We start from the raw sequence: 19,671 nt of genomic DNA, 5'->3' as shown, positions 1-19,671 counted from the left end.
TTCTGTTACTTCAACAAAAGTTAATAAACATAATTATACAAAAAAAAGAGAGAACTCCTTTTAGCAGTTTCAACTTAAAAGGGGATCTGTCTTAATTTCCTCTTCACCGCGTTTGCTTGTATTGCTTGGCTTCCTTACTGTAACTTCCTGGATTTCATGATGAAATTAGAGCATTGAGATGAGAATAGCTGAAGAAAGAAGGGAAGAAAGAAGGAGGGAAGGAAAGAAAGGAAGCAATAGAGCTGGAGGAGGACGGAGACAGTACCAATTGAGCTCGAAAGTCCACAAATAAATCTCGAGGGGAGATAGATGGTAAACAACAGTAACGACGTTGACCCCTTGTGTTCCCTTAATGTGATCCCAGTCTCTGACCCTGACAAACAAATTAGATCAGGTATGGTGGGCTGGGCACGGAGAGGTCAGAACTGCTGCGGAACATCTAGAGAAAAGCTCAGAGACGAGATAACGACAACGGAAAAGTACCCATAACATCCAATCGCTGTTTTGGAGAAAGAGAGAAGCCAACAAGGCAAAAATATCACAGTCTTTCTCATAGATTATGTCAAGGGTGCAGACTGCATAGCGACAACACCACAAAACAGGTCCTTATTCATGCATGACTGACTACAATCTGATTATTGGCCAGAGTGAATGCATATTGACACTGTGGCTAAAGCCAGATTTGACTAAATGAAAGAAACAAAAATGAAGCAGCACAAGACCAACAAAGACATCTGTGTGTGTGTGTGTGTGTGTGTGTGTGTGTGTGTGTGTGTGTGTGTGTGTGTGTATGTGTGTGTGTGAGTGTGTGTGTGTGCATGTGTGTGCGTCTAGCAGCAGCAGGAGGAGGAAGAGTACAGCGGCAGCAGTCAGACGGTCAGCAGAGCGGCTACTCGGCTCCAACTCCGACTCCAGCTCCCTCTCTGACTGACTGACTGACTGCGGCCGAGAAGGTCAGACGCTGAAATGTCACCGCCGTGATTGTCCCAGATTGAATAATTGGAGAGAAAAGCCGTCTGACAACCCCAGGGAGAGAGGTGGGGGGAGAGAGCAAGAGAGAGTGAGAGAGGGAGGGAGGGAGGGAAGGAGAGAGAGAGAGGGAGGGAGCGAGAGAGAGGGAGGGAGGGAAGGAGAGAGAGAGAGGGGAAAAGTGGGAAAGTGAGGGAGAGAGAAAGCGATGGTAGAGGAGGTGGAGTGGTAGATAGAAGGCAAAGGGGAGGGGAGGGGCAGATGAATATCATCTCTGGACCTGCTCATTATCATTGTTCCCTTTATCTCTCTCTCTCTCTCTCCTTTCCTTCTTCCCACACAGCAACTGTCACACCATCATTGGCGCTCACACCCCCTAGACCTAAACCATACATATCACCACAAGACGCTACTAGTCTCTTAAATACGGCAACACCGGCGCTGCTTCCAAACGCTCTCCCCCCTGCAGTACTGTCTATCTTGGATGACAGCTAGGCACACACAGAGGGAGTGGACAGGGCAGTCGACAGTGCCGCCGCTGCTCGAATGCCCGCTGTGCGCCTGACCACCAGCCCACCCTGCGAACCTGCGCTGTTCTTTTTCCGCCACCCCCCCTTGTTCCCATCCCCTTTCCCTGTTCCTCTGCTTTCAGGAAGAATTTCCGGGTGGCGGCGCCCAAACGCGTCCTGACAGCTTGGGCCTCCGAGGCGGCCTTTTCCGCGCGCTGGACAGGAGACCTTGAGTGAAGGGGAAACGCATGGCTCGCTCTCTCCACACTGGGGCTAACCAGTAGCATATGGTGGGTGTTCCCAGTGCCAGCCCAGGGCTCTGCGTGTGTGTATTTGTGTGTGTGTGTGTGTGTGTGGCAGGGGGGATGTGTTTTTGGCAGTGTGTATGCATGCGTGTGTGTGTGTGCGTGCGTGTGTGTGTGTATGTATGTGGGGTTCTCGAGCACAGATGTCGGCTCTCGACACTGGCGGTGGGTCTGGTGTGAGATGGCCGGTGGTAGTTTTCCATGTGAGATTATGGAGCAGAGTCCATGTTTGTTTGTTTGTTTTTTTCTAGGAGAGTTGCTATGCGGGTGTTGCTGTAGACTAGAGAGACTGGCTCTCATTAGGAGGCCAAACACAGAGAGAGAGAGAGAGAGAGAGAGAGAGAGACAGAGAGACAGAGAGAGAGAGAGAGAGAGAGACAGAGAGAGAGAGAGAGAGAGAGAGAGAGAGAGAGAGAGAGAGAGAGAGAGAGAGAGATGGGTCTCTGCATGAGCTGCCTCCTGTGTAGTAGTGTGCACTTTAAACATGCCATGGGCAACACTGAATCATGACAAAAAAAAAAAGGGGTGGGATTACCGACAATGAATGAAGTAAAGCATGCGCACACACACACCTTCAAGCACAGTGTCCAGTTATTAGTGTTACAGTAACTGTTTAGAGAACGTCAGAGTTGATCAGATCCCTCCATCAGAAACACACACCACATCCACACACTCACCATCGTAGTAGACGATGGCCCCGACCAGCTTGTCCTTCTTCAGCATGGGGAAGTACTCCAGGGCTTTGCTCTTGCTCAGCACATAGCTGCTCTTCAGGCACTTAGATCCAGCCACCATGTCATACATCTTTATCCCAGCCCAGTAGTATGGGAGCTGCCACCACCTACATACACAGATAGATAGACAGATAGATAGATAGATAGATAGATAGATAGATAGACAGATAGATAGATAGATAGACAGATAGATAGAGAGATAGATAAATAGATAGATAGATAGATAGATAGTAGATAGATAGATAGATAGATAGATATATATATAGGATAAGATAAGATAAGATAAGATAGATGAGGGTCTGGCTTAACTTATGCTCACTTGGAGCGGTAACAACTCAACAGCTACGTAACACTCTTCACAACTATGCAACAACGGTGCTGTTAACCACTCTATAATCCCCTTTCACATACTTGGCACCAACATGCACTTGTTATGGGAATAGAACGAGGACATATTTATCTGGATCACGTTTACACTTTGTATTCAAATGTGTCTCCAGGGTGTCCTCATAGACATCAGCAGCATTTGCAGAAGGAAAAAAAAACCACAATGTTTCCAAAGTTTCCACTAGTTTCAGATTGTTTAAACAAGGTAACATTAGTCTTTAAGAATCTATCTAATCTAAGACAGCAGGTCAATATCACAGACAACTGTTTGGGAAAATGAAGAAGCCAGGACTAGTCGCTGAACTGGTTCCTGTAACTTAGCTTGGAGAGGTATTAACAACATCAAGGTCAAAGTTCAATTATAGAACACAAAACACTGAAAGAGCTTTATACAGTTTTCAGACAACAGGCCTACCCTTGTTCAGAACATCCATCCATTCACTACCAAGTTTATGGTGGTTGCTATATATAGGGAAGTTAGACATGTAACGTAAGATATTAAAAACAGAAAAAGAGCTCATCATGTAGTCAGAAAAGAACACTATGTAGTCAGTGAATAAGTTGATGCTTTATTGAGAACAGTGTATTATGGATATAATAGTGGCTACTGCAAACTATACTTTGCTCTCAAAGTCCAATGCTAAAGTTTGGGTGAATTTCATTAGTTTAACCAGAGACCACTCTGTGACAGTGGGTTTGACAGTAGAGGAGGCAGTCTGTAATGAGACCCCACGTATTCTGTCTTCTCCCTTTTTAAATATCATTACAGAGAATAAATGCCACGGCTAATTAACAATGATGATGTGCCGACTGCTCACATCCACGTATACCTCCACGCTAACACGGAGAGGAGGAGGAGGAGGAGGAGGAGGAGGAGGAGGAGGAGAGGAAAGGAGGGAAGGGAAGGGTGAAGGGGTCTGAGAAGGCTACTGGTCCCCTAGGATCCCATCTAGACCCGGTGCCAATCAAAGACGCAGAGTGCTATTTAAATGATCTTTTTAATGCAGCGGGAGGAGCTGCCTTCTGACTTGTGGCATACACAGAGGTACACTTTGGAGCACACTGTGGCTCACCTATACAGAGATACTCTGTCACACATACACAGATGGCTGGGTACACCAACACACAACTACACACACAGACACACAAAACTGACCACACACACACGCACACACACACACACACACACACACACACACACACAGGCACATTATGCATATCCTTCCACAGTCAACTTAGTGGATGTATGTGTTACTGTCTTCTAGCAGTCATTGTCACCATGAAGTGCACGGTGCCACACACACACACACACACACACACACACAAACACACACACACACACATACATGTAAATATGCCTATGCTTACACCTCTCTGTCTAAATCTACCCCTCTACATGGCTTCCCCAGATGATCACGTGACACTCACTTGTAAACAGGGAGCATGATGGGTAGCGGAGCTGACAGGTGAGGGGCGATGTCCAGCAGATTCGACCGTTCCTCCAGGGCCTCTTTGACCATCATGTACTGCAGGGAGAATCACCATAACAAGACATGACACAACCAGCCATGATCTAATATCACACCTGCAGTGAAAACATGCACTGCTGCCATTAAACTAAAAACACTATTTTAGCACATGAGCCAGCATAGTGTAACTCAGTGGTTCTCAAACTGGGGGTCAGGAATATTAGAGGGGTCACCAAATGATTTGCAGTCTGCGTTCTAAGTTCCGCAACAATTGAAGGTTCTAAAATTCTATGTTGAATTCAATGAACCCAGATATTCTTTAGAACATTCATTTCTCAACATTCCCGTCACACCAGTGTGACGGTACTCCTTTAATTAAAGACATTTTTGTAAAGGTTTTTAGTCAAAGGCTGCCATTGACATAATGCCTTTGATGTTGATATAGCATACCTATGAGTAAAGACATTTTCCAATGCTTCCAATGCCCATCTCACAACATTTCGAAACCAAATTCCGCCGGTTAAGGGGGTTGCGAGACTTGGCCCATGTTTTTTGGGGGGTCGCCAGACATAAAGTTTAAGAACCACTGGTGCAACTGAGTGCGTGTGAAAAGATCAGTGTGCTGCAGAGTCAAATCCCCAGTGCCTATTCCACACAAAACACAACACGTTTCATATCCCTACACCTCATATTGTTTTGCACCATATAATAATAAAGAGAAACTACAGAACATCTCTGAATGGCTCCTCCCCCTAGACAGATACACACACACACACACACGCACACACATACAGTACACACCTCATGTGAGAAGAGGACATACAGAGGGTATGTGTTGGTGGTGAGTGTATATATGGCCATTGGGGAGGGGGGGGGAGGGGGGTTATGTGGGGGGAGGGAAGAGTTTACCTGCTCATAATCTAAATTCATGATGGCTTTCTGCAGATAGCGCACGCCACCATGGATCAGCTTAGTGCTCCTGCTGCTCGTGCCCGACGAGAAATCACTCCTCTCCACCAGCGCCGTCTTCAGATCTGACAGAGGACAGAGAGAGAGAGAGAGAGAGAGAGAGAGAGAGAGAGAGAGAGAGAGAGAGAGAGAGAGAGAGAGAGAAAGAGAGATGGGGGTGTGAAGAAAGGGAGAGATTGTAAGAAAGAAGAGAGTGAGAGACATGGAGAGAAAGTGGGGAGACAGCACAATTAAAGAGAAGTAAAATAATGAGGGATAGAAAGAAGCAAGGACCGAAGGGGATAGATAAAGAGATAGGGAGAAAAGAGAGGTAACATGGAAGTCATAAAAAGAAAAAACAACAGAAAGAAGGGAAGTGGGAGACAAGAAAGAGATGAGAGCAAGCAGACGAGTGGCAGTGATGGCATTTCAGCTCCTTCCCAACCCAAATATTTAGACTGCATCTGCTGTCAGCTCCAGCTCCAATCTACCTGCTCTGTAATATGCATGAGGTGAAATACCAGGCCATGCATACTGCTTCGGGGAAGGAGAGAACCCCTTTATTGTGTGTACCTGAACCAAGAGCCAAGAGCTTGGAGCCAAACACCTTTATGAGAGTGGAAGACCTGAGTGTTTTAAAGACCAATACAAGCCAATACAGCATTTGCTATGCTATTCCATATGCTATTCTGACTCTTAGCAGGATCAGTGTATGTATTTTTAATGACGTGAGATGAAAGAAAGGAACTGGGGTTCATTTGGAAATGTCACATTTTGGCAACTGCTGGAATGACAATCAAATATTTTTAAGTTTATAAAACTAGAGGGTAAATCTTATTTTTGTAATGCTTGTAGATTACTTGCGAGAGCAGGAGAAAGAGATAGAGATGGAGAGGGGAGAGAAAGAAAGATAGAGAGAAGAAGAGAAGGAGATAGAGAGATGGGTAAACTCACTGCGTGTGACAGCATCTAAGGCACAGCCTGCACCGGTGGCCCCTCCACCCACCACCAGGACGTCAAACTCGGGAGTGTCGCGGAGCTTGTTCAGCTGCTCCTGCCGCGTAGGGAGGGCATCCTGATACGGCACCTTCAGCTCACCCTGGGCCTCCACATACGCCAGCCGACTCTGAGTGAGTCCATTCACAAACACACACGCACACACCCACACAAACACACACATACATACACACATGCACGCACGCACAGACAAACATGTACACATGTGGCACACACACACACACACACACACACACACACACACACACACACACACACACACACACACACACATATATTAGTATTACACCCTATTATGATGATAATGATGATTATAAATAATGCATTACAACAGAAAGAAGGAATTCAGATGTATAAATTAAATGCCTATTTTTGTCTACTGAATTCCCCCTTATTTATTGAACATGATTTGATGAAAGGTGGGGAAAAAAAAGATGGAGTGACCTATCATTGGTTATAACTAAATTCCAAACTGTGATGTTAGTAAGTCATGCTGTAATAGTTATGATACCTGTGTAATCAACCACTACATTATAAGAAATGGCAGGATTATATTAAGGATCAATTTCATTCATCAGTCATTCATCATTGTCAAACAGAGACAATGAAAACCATAATCATGATCAGAATACACCTGTGCAATCTTTTTTATTATTTAATTCGATTAAAATTAAATGAAATTTTAATTTTGAACTGAGTGGATTACCCCGAAGCCTGTAGTAAGAAAGGAATTATTCCTTGTATTGCTCTTTTCAAGCCTTCCTACACAGAGTGAATTTTACCGAGAGGCTTATGTCAAACTTTACACCTGGAACAACCTCACAGGGCATGCAGAGGAACCAAATCAACTGGTCTGATGTTTCTCAGCACCCCCAGGAGAACCTCCCAAGGCAACCAGAACAAACTGCTTTGGCTGGTCTACCGCAGGGCACAACACGTTTTTCGTAAATGAAATATCCAGACGGAGGGCAATAGCAGAGCCTTGGGCATGTGTTGGCTACGCTGTCTGCAATGTGTGTGTGAGAGTGTGTGTGTAAGAGAGAGAGAGAGAGACAGACAGAGAGAGAGAAAGACAGAGAGAGAGAGAGAGCAAAAAAGCATTGCTGTGTGTGTGACAAAGAGAAAGAGAGAGAGGAAGGGAGAGAGAAAGAAAGAGAGAGACATCTTTGCTGTGCTAGCAAATGAATGCAAGAATGAATGGGAGTAAGTGATCAGATTGCACATTAACTCATGCTGCCCTCTCTATCGCACTAACAAAGACCCAAACTAACGCGACGAGAACACAATCAAATGACAGCGGCACGCCAACGAGTGGACGGAGCACGGGCCATGTGGAGGATTTTTTAGCCATAATGAAAACATTTTTTTCTTTCGGTCTGCCACAAATTTAGCATTCATCTCCCTAAATGATTACATCAATCTGCCGTGAAGTCAGGTTGGAGGCCATTTGACTTGCAAATCTCTCTGGAGCGGACTCAGACATTTGCAATTTGGACAGTAACGGCAAACAAGATGTCGTAATTAGTGTCTATTTCCGAGGACGCGCATATTTAAACTGTCTGCGGTCAATTAAGAGTCAGACTGGCCTGCAATCACGTTGAGTGTGCGAGAACGACGATGAGCCTCAATGTGAATGGATAATCGGCCACCACAGAGAAACTCAAGTTTCTGTGTCCTTGCCTAGAGGAATCACAGACACACACACTCACAGACACACACACACACACACACACTCATTTTAGAGTGTTCCAATATTCTCTATTAGCATCACAATGTCTCAGATTTTAGTTGGTAACATGCATGATTGGAGATTATTTTTTTCTCTAGGCTACTGTTGATTATTATTTCCCCCAAAACTTTCTCTTACCAATTTTGGCTTGTGAGGGGATGGATGATGAGAAAAATGATCCAAAGACACCAAAAACACAAGGCAAACAAATAAGATGACATTCAAAAACCTGCATATGCAAACAGTTGCTTTGCTGTGAAGAAAATGTTTAAAGTCAGTGACAGTCCATGTAAATTACACTCATTGACACACACAAAAAAAGTCAAAAGCAAAACCAACAAGTCAGGCCTGAAAACCGTATATTTGCCAAATTAGCGAGTGATGGAGTGATGAGTTTCCTAGGCAACCGCATCCTAGTGAGCATTATTTTTGCGCTCCCTGGAGTTCAGCTATGGACGCAGGCGCTGAGGATGAAGGCTAATGGATGAAATGGGCTTTGGGTGGATTTGAATACATGATGAAAATCAGGCTTCCTGTTGTCTTCTGAGCGTCTCCCCCCCATCCTCATCATTTGTCTCTGAAAGGCGTGTTGATTATCTTAATCTACTTGACCTTAAACTTATTTGAAGTAAAATCCAAACAAGAGGAGGCGTGCAAGTCCCCAGGGTCCTTACCTGCTTAAATACAAATAAAATTCGTAATGGGATGGTCTCCCTTATGTCGGGTGATAAGAGATCTCCTGTAATTGAGGATTAGTGTGATATCTATATATAACCTCATTCACTTAATTAAGCTCCTAGCTGACTTCTATGGCACAGTCAGTGCCATAGTCTAAGCATAAGCAGTCTGTTAGCTGAGGCCAGTGGGAGAGTCCTCTGTTCACTTGTTAATGTGCTTCATGGAATTTAGTATATGATGACAACGTTGACCTGTTATTTAGATATCCAGATATTTAAGAGTAATGGCCGTTGTAAAGCCTCCTCCTGGCTAAGATTTGAACTGTGACCTTTTCACGTTACTAGTGGAGCTTAAGATGTATTGTCACCTGCTTGAGTAGACAAAAAAAGTAAACCCTCTATCCCTAGCTAATATAATAACCTGACATGTGTCTACCAGAGGGTCAGGATTTGGAAGGTTAGCTTCAACCAGTTATCATCTAAGTTAATATCCACCATCTTTAAAAAAAATGGCGTCTGACAGGTGTTCAGTTCCAGTCACATTTTCACAAACAAGCCAGTTAGGTGCCTCATTATAGATGGTCACAAATGATGCCATCCATATGGATTGGCTGATCCTCCCAGCTTGTAAACTGCCAGCTTGAGCAAAATAAGCAATCAATGTCATTGTCGATGATTTTTGCTTTGGATCTACAGTTGACCAATCATGGCCTAAGTGTGCAAATTCAAACTGCAGTCCTCTATGACTATCATAAGGGTACTGAACCAATCTTGAATACTTGGGGGTGGGACAGACAAGCTAACTGACGTGACAACTGCAGCCTATAGCAAGCACGAGGCCAGACAGAGCCCACTTCCTAAATTGAGGAAGGTGTCACATTTCAGCTATTTTAAGGCCATGAGGGGATTTTGTTCATGAAAAAACTTCTAAATGTACTCTTTAGAGTAACAGAGAAGATATTTAGGGTGTAAGAAAGTCCTGGAGTCCGTCTTTTTAGAATAATAGTAATAAAACAGTAAGAACAACAGTTTCTCAGGCTATTGTGAAAGCAATGACTATATACACAATATTTGGCTCTGGGCCTATAATATGTCTCTTGATTTCACAGATCGTGTACTGCTGTCTGTAGCTGGGACCATCTAGGTTGCAAGCACAGATTTGTCCCTGTTAGCGTAATAGTGAAAGTTCAATATGGCTGACATCAGACTTCCCTCTGAAGCACCTATGAGGAATTTGAACTGAATGGGCGGGGAGGTGTACAAATAAAAAGGAGAAAAAAACACATTCCATAATCAGGACAAGGCATGTACCTCAAGGAGAGGTCTTTATCGCCTGGAACTGGGAGGTTATTTATACTGTATGTCTAAAACTTATCCTGACACAACAAAAGTTAATATGCAGTAAAACATTTTTTACACTTTTCCTTTTCTATTCCATGTTTTCCTACACTGAACATTAAAAAAAACTTTTGAAAAGTGTTGATGAGCAGCACAGGTTTAAACAGTACAGTAAAAGTTCAATACTTTTATAACGTTCAGCTGCTTAACTCAGAAGCTTCAGCACCTACTACAATGAAGGAGTATCCCACTTTAATAATCCAATAGCCTGGAATTACATTCATAGATATCGGTAATGTAGTAGTCTGATTTGCAACAACATCATATCCAAAAATAACAGGGTTTTGGGCATTTGAAGTAGACAGATTAATAGAAAAGTGTTCCCAGAAGAACAACTTAACTCAAAACAAACAAGTTAATTTTGGACACATTCAAGTTCAGCAGTAGGCACTGTTTACTTCTGATTTCTGAGAGGCACTTCTTGATTTCTTGGTTCATTGAAGTCTCACAAACATCTATCCTAAATATCCTAAATTCTTACTCTGACATAGCAGATACTTCTGCCAATCCTTTTAAGCATTCATTTACAAATGTTTCCTCCATTAGGTTTGGATTCACACACTCACTCACACACACACACACACGCCAATCAACGGTACCTGATTCTTTCTGTACTCCAACAGCTGTGACGCGCCAAAAACAGCCGCTACCGCGCCGCCCCCTATAAGGGTCCCCTTCACCACCTTTCTGAAGGCCATCAGTTCCTGTAAGGCAGCAGGTGCAAGTTGTAGCTTACAACAGTGAGAGATTGGTCCTCAGAAAGGCGCCTCGGTTGACTGTGGCGTTGTGGTGGGTTGGGTTGACTTTATAAGTGTCTGCTGTTTACACAGAGGGGGACAAAAATAGAAATACATCACCTAACCACATGCTTGGAGTAGTCCGGAGTTCATGAATGACTGACCCTGACTCTGGTAATTTTTGGCGAGAATGACTAACGTCATTTTTTAAACACTACTTGTGATGTTAGACAAGTTATCTGTTTATCAATTTCTGAGGGAGAATAATGAATGGAGAGAGGCAAGAGGACAAGGTTAATTTTCTTGGATCCCCCCCCCCCCCCTCCTCATCTTGATCATGTTGTTCAGTCAGGCTAACTGATTGCATCAAGGTGGCACCAAGGCCACCTGCAGTTTTAGAATACATTTGAATCAAGAAACTCAAAAGGTAAGAATTGAATTATGCAGAAACTCTCTCTTTCATACAAACACGCCAACCCCAACACACAAAAGCATATAACCTTCCCCGTACACACCCATACACTGAAATGCAGATTTCTAAATGGGTAAAAAAAAAAGATTAAATTAGGGTTGAGATGAAATAGGTGGTTGCTGCTATACAACAACATTCTCAAATGAATGGATGGGTCACACAGCATAAGCTGTGTCACTGCAGCTATAGGATATAATGAAAAGCTCTCCAATGATTCAGTCCAGGTCAAAGGTTAACTCACCCAACCCTGTGCTGCATGCTGGGGATATGGGCTAGCGTTGGGTAAGTGGGTGAGTGAGAATGGCAGTATGAGTCATTCTTGCAATGCAGATCGAAATCATGACTCGTCCACGTGAACCAGACTTCGACCATTCCTCCCAAACGTGTGTAATGATAAAGCCATTACATTTACACCGGATAGTCACACCCAATTACAACTTCTATAGACTAGTCTACTCAGTAAGGACATAGCCTACGGATATGTCTTATTAACGTTCTGTTTTCTTCTACTGTAATTGTATCCTGAGCAAAAATATTTATGTATTTTATAAATTGGCAAATCTACATATCCTGTCATTTGCCGGACAGAGCTAATGGTGTAACAGTGATGCTGCTTGTCCCTTCAGCGTAGCAGACCACTAACAGCGTTACATTCAGGTTATAAACTATTGCTTGCTCAATGACCCGGCATGAACCCGTAGGGTGTAAGGCTACTTAACAATAATATTACCATTTAATTAGGTAATATTATCGTTAAGTTCTTTTGACACTCAAACCACCAACTCCTTTCACATAAGGAACCTCACCATTACATAATTAATACACTGTTTACAACTATGTACTTTCCTTGATATCGTGTCTACACCAATCAAAAGACGGGGAAAGAAAATAACTGAACAGTGACTTCAAGTCACTCAATTCTATGTTAGCAGTTACATGTGTAGCCACGGTGGGATACACGATAACGATAACCGTGTTGGCCCTCGTCCAGAAAGGTATCATTTACTGACTACATGTTATCTAAATGACACACCGTTGTAGTATTAACGCTTTGTCGGACCTGAGGACATATTATCATTTTTACTCTTCACTTGTGACTGCCGCTGTGGTTAATTTGCCTACCTTAGGTGAGATCCTGTGCGTTATTGGTTACATGTAATGTCAAAGCTGTATCGATGTTTCCCCACCCGAGTACCAGGAAGTAAAACAGGAAGTGAATGATGGACAAGGCTGGGAGCAAATAAAATTAGACGAAGCTTCCCGTATTGTCCAATCACGTGTAGCCTAGGCGTTATCCCATAGCCCAATGTTGACGCACTTCAGGAAAAGCTTGCGAAATTCTTTCCAATTCCACATTTTTGGAAAAGTGGATAACCTATCCAAGGAAAGTCCCACGAAGTGATCAAATTATGTAGTGCAGCAATCACTGCTTATTATCCGTTTATAGCCTATTACAAAATAAATATTTCCATTACTGTACATTTTGGTTTTAATTATAGACTTTTTCTTATTTCTCGACTTATTTTCATCACTGGTGATGGAAAAACAAAACACAAACCGCCCTAACAGACACAAACAGGCCTACGTGGAAAAATTAAATCTGCTTAACACTATTTGCTCTCACTTTGATGTGGTAGTCAAATGTGTGTTTAATCTATCTGTCGCAGATAATTTAGTTGTTGTCAATGGAAAATGGAAATTGATGGTTGAACGCATGGTCGTCTGGATGAGATGTAGCCAGAAGTTAGAGTGAGCGAGCGGTGCATCTAGCGTCATGGAGTTGAATACTGCTGACGTTGTTACTGACGCAACTCGCAAGTGCTTAAACAATATGCCACTGTTGCTGTGGGATTCCCTGTCTACCATAGCAAGCTAGCGGTGTCTGTGTAATGAGGAAATGCGCCTCACAAGTTCAAGACTACAACTTTCCACAAAAAAGAGGAACTGTGCCATAGCGGGTGTCATTGTTTCAGCTGTGCACATGCGAGATTTCTTTTCTTATTAAGCATACTGGCCACCTTTTGCGCATAATGGGTGTTAGGCTATCCCACCGTTTCCACTGGAGCCTACGCAGTTGATATTTTAATAGCATCTTGACCCAGAGCTTACTGCATCTGGCAAACACATTCACCTCTAAATGTAAAATTGAATAGTACAAGTAGGGGTAAGGGGTAGAAAGGGAAATGTCAAATGAATCGCTGAAGCCAATTAACTATTAATGCTAGGTCTGATATTGTTCTGTGTTAACGGCAGGAAGTATATCTGAAGGAAATAAGCCAATGGTAGGGGTATACCGGACGGTGGAAATACATGTTAAGCTGATTTTTGCAATTAGTTATTTAATTCAGTACATTGATCCCAAAACTGAAAGTTTATGTTGTCTGACAGGCACAAAATACGCAGGCGTCGAAAAGTGCCTTCTTTTCAAACCAAGGAATAGAGTGCAAGGAAGCATTCTAGGTCTAGCCTGCCTTTGCACAAATATAGTGACTTCACTCCGTGTCTTTCTATATGGCCAGACTCTGTCGTTCTCTCTTGACTATAGGAGCAGTGCAAAGAGGAACACGCGGTCAGTCATTTGGAGTGGTGGCGTCATGGACGTAAGATGACGTCCAGCCTTTTGGCACGTGGGCTGCGGCATTCCAAGTGCAGATAAACAAAGGCGCACATTGCGCGCGGCAGCCAGTACTCGCTCAGAGCGCACAGAGAGAGTATCCAGCGACGGAATGATCTGTTTTTTTCCCAGTCTCACAGGACTCAGGACTTACCGCCAGATTTTTTGCTGACAAGGATACAAAAATAAATATTTGACCACTCATCTGTATGGATAAAGAGCGGTGCTGACACCTGAAGGTAGAGCTCATATAATAATCAAGCAAGTTTGTGCACATGTAATAATAATGTAATCAATTGGAATGCGAATTTTTGTTTTAGCTGTATTGATGTGTGAATACAGGTTTATGTGTAAATAAATTAGCAAATATATGGTTACAAGATCACCAACGTGAGCAGGTGCATGACGTGGATCAGAGTTGCAACATAATTTTCCTTTAAAAAATAGTTTCAAAAGTTTACTGCGTCAGACATGTTTACTTGACATGTACATCAAGTAAGAGTAAGGGAGACAGTATGATATGATGATAAGATTAATCTAATTTATTTTAATTCTGCAGTGGAGTTTGGAGAGAATCAAGGGATTCAGATGGTTGTATTGTCCAACTAGTGCGCCTGTCTTTATATCAGAGGGTTCGAATAAGTCCAGAGTCGAACAGAGGAAATTATATGAGAGGACTACTGAAAGACCAACTGTACAAAAAATATCTTTATTTTTATTGGTGTTCAGATTACTATAGGCATGACAGGTAACACGCAGTAAGCACAACGGTACTGACAACTGCGTCATGATGTTTTTGCTACAAGTATGCTTTGTTTACTCCAATCACTTAAGGTGTGTTTGCAGTTCAAACAGAGAATTGCGCACAGACGTATGCATGTTATTATGGAAGCAGTAGGTGAGGTACCCAATTGCTAGGTAGCCTTGAACATGCAACGCGTTCACATATTTGTATTTACACAAAATCCAGTGCCAGATTGCTCAGACGTCTTCCCCACTCTCGTTGGCAGCCATGCCCTGTGTCCAGGCTCAGTATGGGTCTTCACCGCAAGGAGCAAGTCCAGCATCCCAGAGCTACAGCTACACGCCAACCAGAGAGTACAGCTGTGACTTCCTGACGCCCGAGTTTGTCAAGTTTAGCATGGACCTGACTAACGCTGAGATTTCAGCCACCACATCCCTCCCAAGTTTCAGCACTTTCGTGGACACCTACAATTCCAGCTACGAGGTAAAACCCCCTTGCCTCTACCAAATGTCTCATGCCGGGGACCAAGTATCCATAAAAGTAGAAGACATGTCCGTACACGGATACCATCCCCAACCTCACCTTCATCATCAGTCCGAGGAGATGATCCCTCACTCTGGTACCATGTACTACAAATCCTCATCTCCCAGTCTCTCCGCGCCGCCAAACTTTCCAGTCACAAGTAACCACGGGTGGGACGAAACAGGGTCCCTCCACACTTTTCATCAAAACTATATGGCGACCTCACATATGATGGATCAGCAGCGCAAAAGCGCAGTGTCCCGGCTGTTCTCCTTCAAACAGGCTTCACCGTGCGCGCCCGTGTCTGGCTGCACGATGCGATTCGACAGCTCCCCTGCAGGCCATCGTGTGATGGAGGGACAGAACTTTTCCGTTCCCGGCGCCATCAGAAAGCAGCATGGACTTGGCTTCCACCACTCCTTACAGCTCGGACATGGGCACCATCTGATGGAACAAGTTCCATCGCCTCCGCCCAGGGGGTCACCGGCGTCCACCGAGGGCCTGTGTGCCGTATGCGGAGACAACGCTGCCTGCCAACACTATGGAGTGCGGACATGCGAGGGTTGCAAGGGATTTTTCAAGGTAAGTTTAACCTTTCTCCAGCACGAAAGTCTTACCTCCATGCCTCTTAATTTTGAAAATATAAGTAGGCTACCTAATTTCCTTATTACTGAAATGCATTGGTTTGGGCGCACAACTGGAAAACGAGTTAATAAATTAAACATTATTTTTGAATAGCCTATGAAGCCATTAATTCGCAACAGCTTTATTCTCTGGGCGTACGTAATTCCTTAAAGTGAATGTGATCTCATGGGATTTTCTCTCAAGTATTTATTCATTTCTGACAAAACCTTCATTTGGGGAGAAAATGGTTTGGGCTGAGCACAGTGACTCGGTCAACCGTGCGGAAATCCCTGGGGTCAAATTAAACGCGCTCTTCATTTCGCCATTCTGATAGAATCATCTCGGCGCTCCGGTGGGAGGAGAGCTGGAGACAGCGCCAGGGGAGCAGAAATTATGACTGCCCACGTATTTGTATTTACTGAATGTCTGCTCTGTCCGCCCCTTGAATGCATTACGCAGCTTTGGATCGGAGATCAGGATTTTAAGTACTAACACTATCCATTTCGAACCGTGCCTCACTAATTGGCACGGACAAGTGTTTGACAACTTTTTTTTCGCGTAGGTGTTGCGTTTGATTGCATATGAAAAGCCATTTACTTACTCTCATTTGCAGAGAACTGTTCAGAAAAACGCCAAGTACGTCTGTCTTGCCAACAAAAACTGTCCCGTTGATAAACGGCGGAGGAATCGGTGCCAATACTGTCGTTTCCAGAAGTGCCTTGTCGTGGGGATGGTTAAAGAAGGTACTCACTTCTCTACGGCTAATAATTTGTACAACATAACAACTAATGACAAAGACAATCAGTCCAATAAAGCTCAAAATTAACTGACTTGCCACACCTATGTTTTTTCCCCTTCAGTTGTTAGGACTGCTAATTTAAAGGGTCGCAGAGGTCGTCTGCCGTCCAAACTGAAGACCCCACAGGATCAGTCTACGTCGCCACCTGTCAGTCTGGCCACGGCTCTTGTCAGGGCCCACGTGGATTCAAACCCGCCCATGTCCCGACTCGACTACTCAAGAGTGAGTGGAAATATTCTGTGCAAAAGAAACGTCACCTCAATAACAGACGTTTAGAGTAAGCGATAAAGACACAGTTTAAATGGCCGCGTAAAATGGCCACAATTTCAGATGATTTATCATTTTATGATAAATGACCCACAGAATCGTTGTCTCATTACGAAGTGAAATGGATCATATAACTGTGAACACAATTTGTTGAACAAGACTACCTCATGTGATTATCATGTCACCACAATAATACGCAAGGAAGTGTGTAACTGTCCTACAAATAGTGCCTTTGCAAGTAGCCTGTGTAGACCCTCTTGAAAGATGTCGCAGGTCGTATATTTTAAGGCCCATTTAACGCGTTTTAATTAAATTCCAGTTTCAAGCTAACCCAGACTACCATGTTGCTGGGGATGACACGGAACACATCCAGCAGTTCTACGACCTGCTGACTGGGTCTATGGGCATCATACGGGGCTGGGCCGAAAAGATACCAGGGTTCTCTGATCTTCCTAAACCGGATCAGGACCTCCTCTTTGAATCGGCCTTTTTGGAGCTCTTCGTCCTTCGTCTGGCCTACAGGTAGGCTATGCCGGTAGATTCCTCACAAAGAACAGGGTTTGGCAATCTTCACGCAAAAGCCTACATTACTTTATTGACACACACGGTCCCCTTTCCACAGATCTAATCCGATGGAGGGCAAACTCATATTTTGTAGCGGAGTGGTCCTACATAGGCTGCAGTGTGTGCGGGGCTTTGGAGACTGGATCGACTCCATAGTGGAGTTTTCAGCCAACCTGCAGAGTTTAAATCTGGACGTCTCATCATTCTCCTGCATTGCTGCGCTTACCATGGTAACAGGTGTGCCAAATAAACTATTCGACCTTATATACTCAAGAATGTAGCCCTTTTTTTACAATCTCTGTGTGCATGCTGTCTGATTTTGCTTGTCTTGGTGAGGTGAGGCGCGTGTCCTTTAATGAAATGTTTTATTTCTACAGAGAGACACGGACTGAAAGAGCCGAGGAAAGTAGAGGAGCTGCAAAACAGAATTTTGAATTGCTTGAAAGATCAAGTTACGTTCAATGGCACAAGTCCCCATAGTCAAAATCACCTGTCCAAACTTTTGGGAAAGCTCCCCGAGTTGCGCACGTTGTGTACGCAAGGACTGCAACGCATTTTCTACCTAAAACTTGAAGACTTGGTTCCCCCGCCGGCAATCATCGATAAACTATTCCTGGATACATTGCCCTTCTAAATATTTCAATTGGATTTATTGAGATTGTTTGGGACTCAAGTCGGACAACGTAAAGATCTACAGTGGAGAACATGTCAAATTTCCATAGCATCCTATTAATTAATTTCCTCTTAGTCTGATGGATAACGGCAGAAATATCTAGAAGAGATGCATAAATCACAGTTTAGGTATCATTATTTATTAGCTGGTTTATTGTTCAAGCACAACATTTGGCATTTGAAAGTATAATGGTTTTCGATATAAAACCTGAACCACTATCTGATTATTTGTATTAACTACAACAAGATTACGAACGGATCCAGCCCTGAGCAGATTTCGGCTATAGTCTATCTACTGTCAAAATCCATTCAGTGGTCAGTTGCAGTCTCTTTCACACATAGTTCTTAATAGTGCTAAAATTGTTAATTTGTACAATCAAAGGTGTATGATGAGGTCTCACTTGCGGCAATTTCTAATTTTCTAGAGTTCAGTTAACTATTGACTATGTCTCTATCTTTGCCTATATGTAAGGGCTTGGCAGGGGGGGCTTTCGTAAGATAGCCTATGTATATTTTATAAATGGTCTATAACCACTAACCGCCCAATTTTACACAAGATATGGTAACATACAGATTTTATTAAATATGATTCACCGAGAATATACATGTTTGGCTCAACTTTGAGCAGAATGTGGACTCCTGCTATAAGCATTGCTTAGTATTTTGTGAGTTTGTTCGACATTTCTAGTTTTTGGTGGATATGAGATCATCGTATTGTTGTTGTGATACAGGTTTTATGATAAAACTGCCTTTGCATGGAATTTCATAATTCATAAACACACTGTCTTAATTTCTTACCTGAACTAAGTTTCTGACATTGAATTCAATGTGTAAAGCCAGAGAGACTTAAAGAGACTTAATCAAATCACACTGTATTTTCTAAGTTTTGATCGTTTTGGAAATGCAATGTGTTGATAAGGTACCCTGTATGAAAGATACATATTTGTTTTGCTAATAAAGCTGTCAAGTAATAAACTATTTTCTACTTGTTTATGGAGTGTTTTATGTTCTGTAGATAATTCTAGCGCCGAATATCAAAATTACATTTTCTTTTGAGTTTGACATGTAGCCTATTGCTTCCTTTTCAAATGATCTAATTTATTCGTTTAGAAAAATGCATTGGATAGGCTACCTTGCATTAAGTGGTGTTATTATGTGCTTGCTTTGCAACAAAAAAAAAACAACTTTCATTCCATTAAAATGCAACAGAATTGCGTATCAACATCATCGCAGGTATGCGTGATTAATTCACAGCCAATTTTGCTTGAATCGAATTACTGGCCACTAAAATACATTATCCTACATGGCGGGTCCTATGTGATTTTGATATGTGTAAAGCAAAACGCCTTATAGGCAAAATAGCCCATTTGTGCTATGTTTTGAGATTGTTTGTGGTGGGAGAAACTACCTGGCCTGGATTGAAAAATGACTATCCATCCAAACAATTTCTGTAATGCTTCAAAACACGTCTTCTTACTTTTTATTATAGTTGATAAGGACGGTGTGCCATTGC

At 43.1% G+C, this 19,671-nt stretch overlaps 2 protein-coding genes across 8 annotated transcripts in view; one reads left to right on the top strand and one right to left on the bottom strand.

Moving 5' to 3' along the window:
• gpd2 (glycerol-3-phosphate dehydrogenase 2 (mitochondrial)) overlaps positions 1-12,576 on the bottom strand; it is a 36,381-nt gene extending 23,805 nt beyond the window's left edge. The window contains exons 1-7 of one of the 5 annotated variants that reach the window (XM_042078772.1): positions 12,474-12,576; positions 10,742-10,960; positions 8,206-8,214; positions 6,276-6,447; positions 5,283-5,407; positions 4,333-4,430; positions 2,461-2,624 (exon numbers count right to left, since the gene is read on the bottom strand). In XM_042078772.1, coding sequence (XP_041934706.1) covers positions 2,461-2,624; positions 4,333-4,430; positions 5,283-5,407; positions 6,276-6,447; positions 8,206-8,214; positions 10,742-10,840 — 667 coding nt within the window. In that variant the 5' untranslated portion in view covers positions 10,841-10,960; positions 12,474-12,576. The remainder of the gene's footprint in view (positions 1-2,460; positions 2,625-4,332; positions 4,431-5,282; positions 5,408-6,275; positions 6,448-8,205; positions 8,215-10,741; positions 10,961-12,473) is intronic. The other 4 variants (XM_042078773.1, XM_042078774.1, XM_042078775.1 and 1 more) reach the window with 4 other exon arrangements.
• Positions 12,577-14,026: 1,450 nt separating this feature from the next.
• Positions 14,027-19,147, top strand: LOC121697599 (nuclear receptor subfamily 4 group A member 2-like). 3 transcript variants are annotated; one of them, XM_042079176.1, is made up of 8 exons: positions 14,027-14,204; positions 14,800-14,863; positions 14,976-15,814; positions 16,470-16,599; positions 16,717-16,877; positions 17,242-17,444; positions 17,545-17,723; positions 17,864-19,147. In XM_042079176.1, the coding sequence occupies exons 2-8, from the start codon at positions 14,839-14,841 to the stop codon at positions 18,118-18,120; spliced, it is 1,794 nt and encodes a 597-aa protein (XP_041935110.1). In that variant the 5' UTR covers positions 14,027-14,204; positions 14,800-14,838; the 3' UTR covers positions 18,121-19,147. The 3 variants fall into 3 exon arrangements, with proteins under 3 accessions (XP_041935110.1, XP_041935112.1, XP_041935111.1); XM_042079178.1 differs by lacking the exon at positions 14,800-14,863; XM_042079177.1 differs by lacking the exon at positions 14,800-14,863 and having other exon boundaries at positions 14,936-15,814.
• Positions 19,148-19,671: the final 524 nt, after the last annotated feature.

The sequence above is a fragment of the Alosa sapidissima genome, chromosome 22 (assembly GCF_018492685.1).
Source record: "Alosa sapidissima isolate fAloSap1 chromosome 22, fAloSap1.pri, whole genome shotgun sequence".
Taxonomy (NCBI): Eukaryota; Metazoa; Chordata; class Actinopteri; order Clupeiformes; family Clupeidae; genus Alosa; species Alosa sapidissima.
Note: the sequence above shows the minus strand (reverse complement) of the source record. Positions and strands in the feature narration are given on the sequence as shown.

What these genes read in the sequence shown, in the direction of transcription:
- LOC121697599 (XM_042079176.1), top strand. Translation starts at nt 14,839, where the DNA reads ATGCATGTTATTATGGAAGCAGTAG. An exon ending in CCCGACTCGACTACTCAAGA is followed by an intron (nt 16,878 to 17,241) that starts GTGAGTGGAAAT and finishes ATTAAATTCCAG; the next exon opens with TTTCAAGCTAACCCAGACTA. An exon ending in TGCGCTTACCATGGTAACAG is followed by an intron (nt 17,724 to 17,863) that starts GTGTGCCAAATA and finishes TTATTTCTACAG; the next exon opens with AGAGACACGGACTGAAAGAG.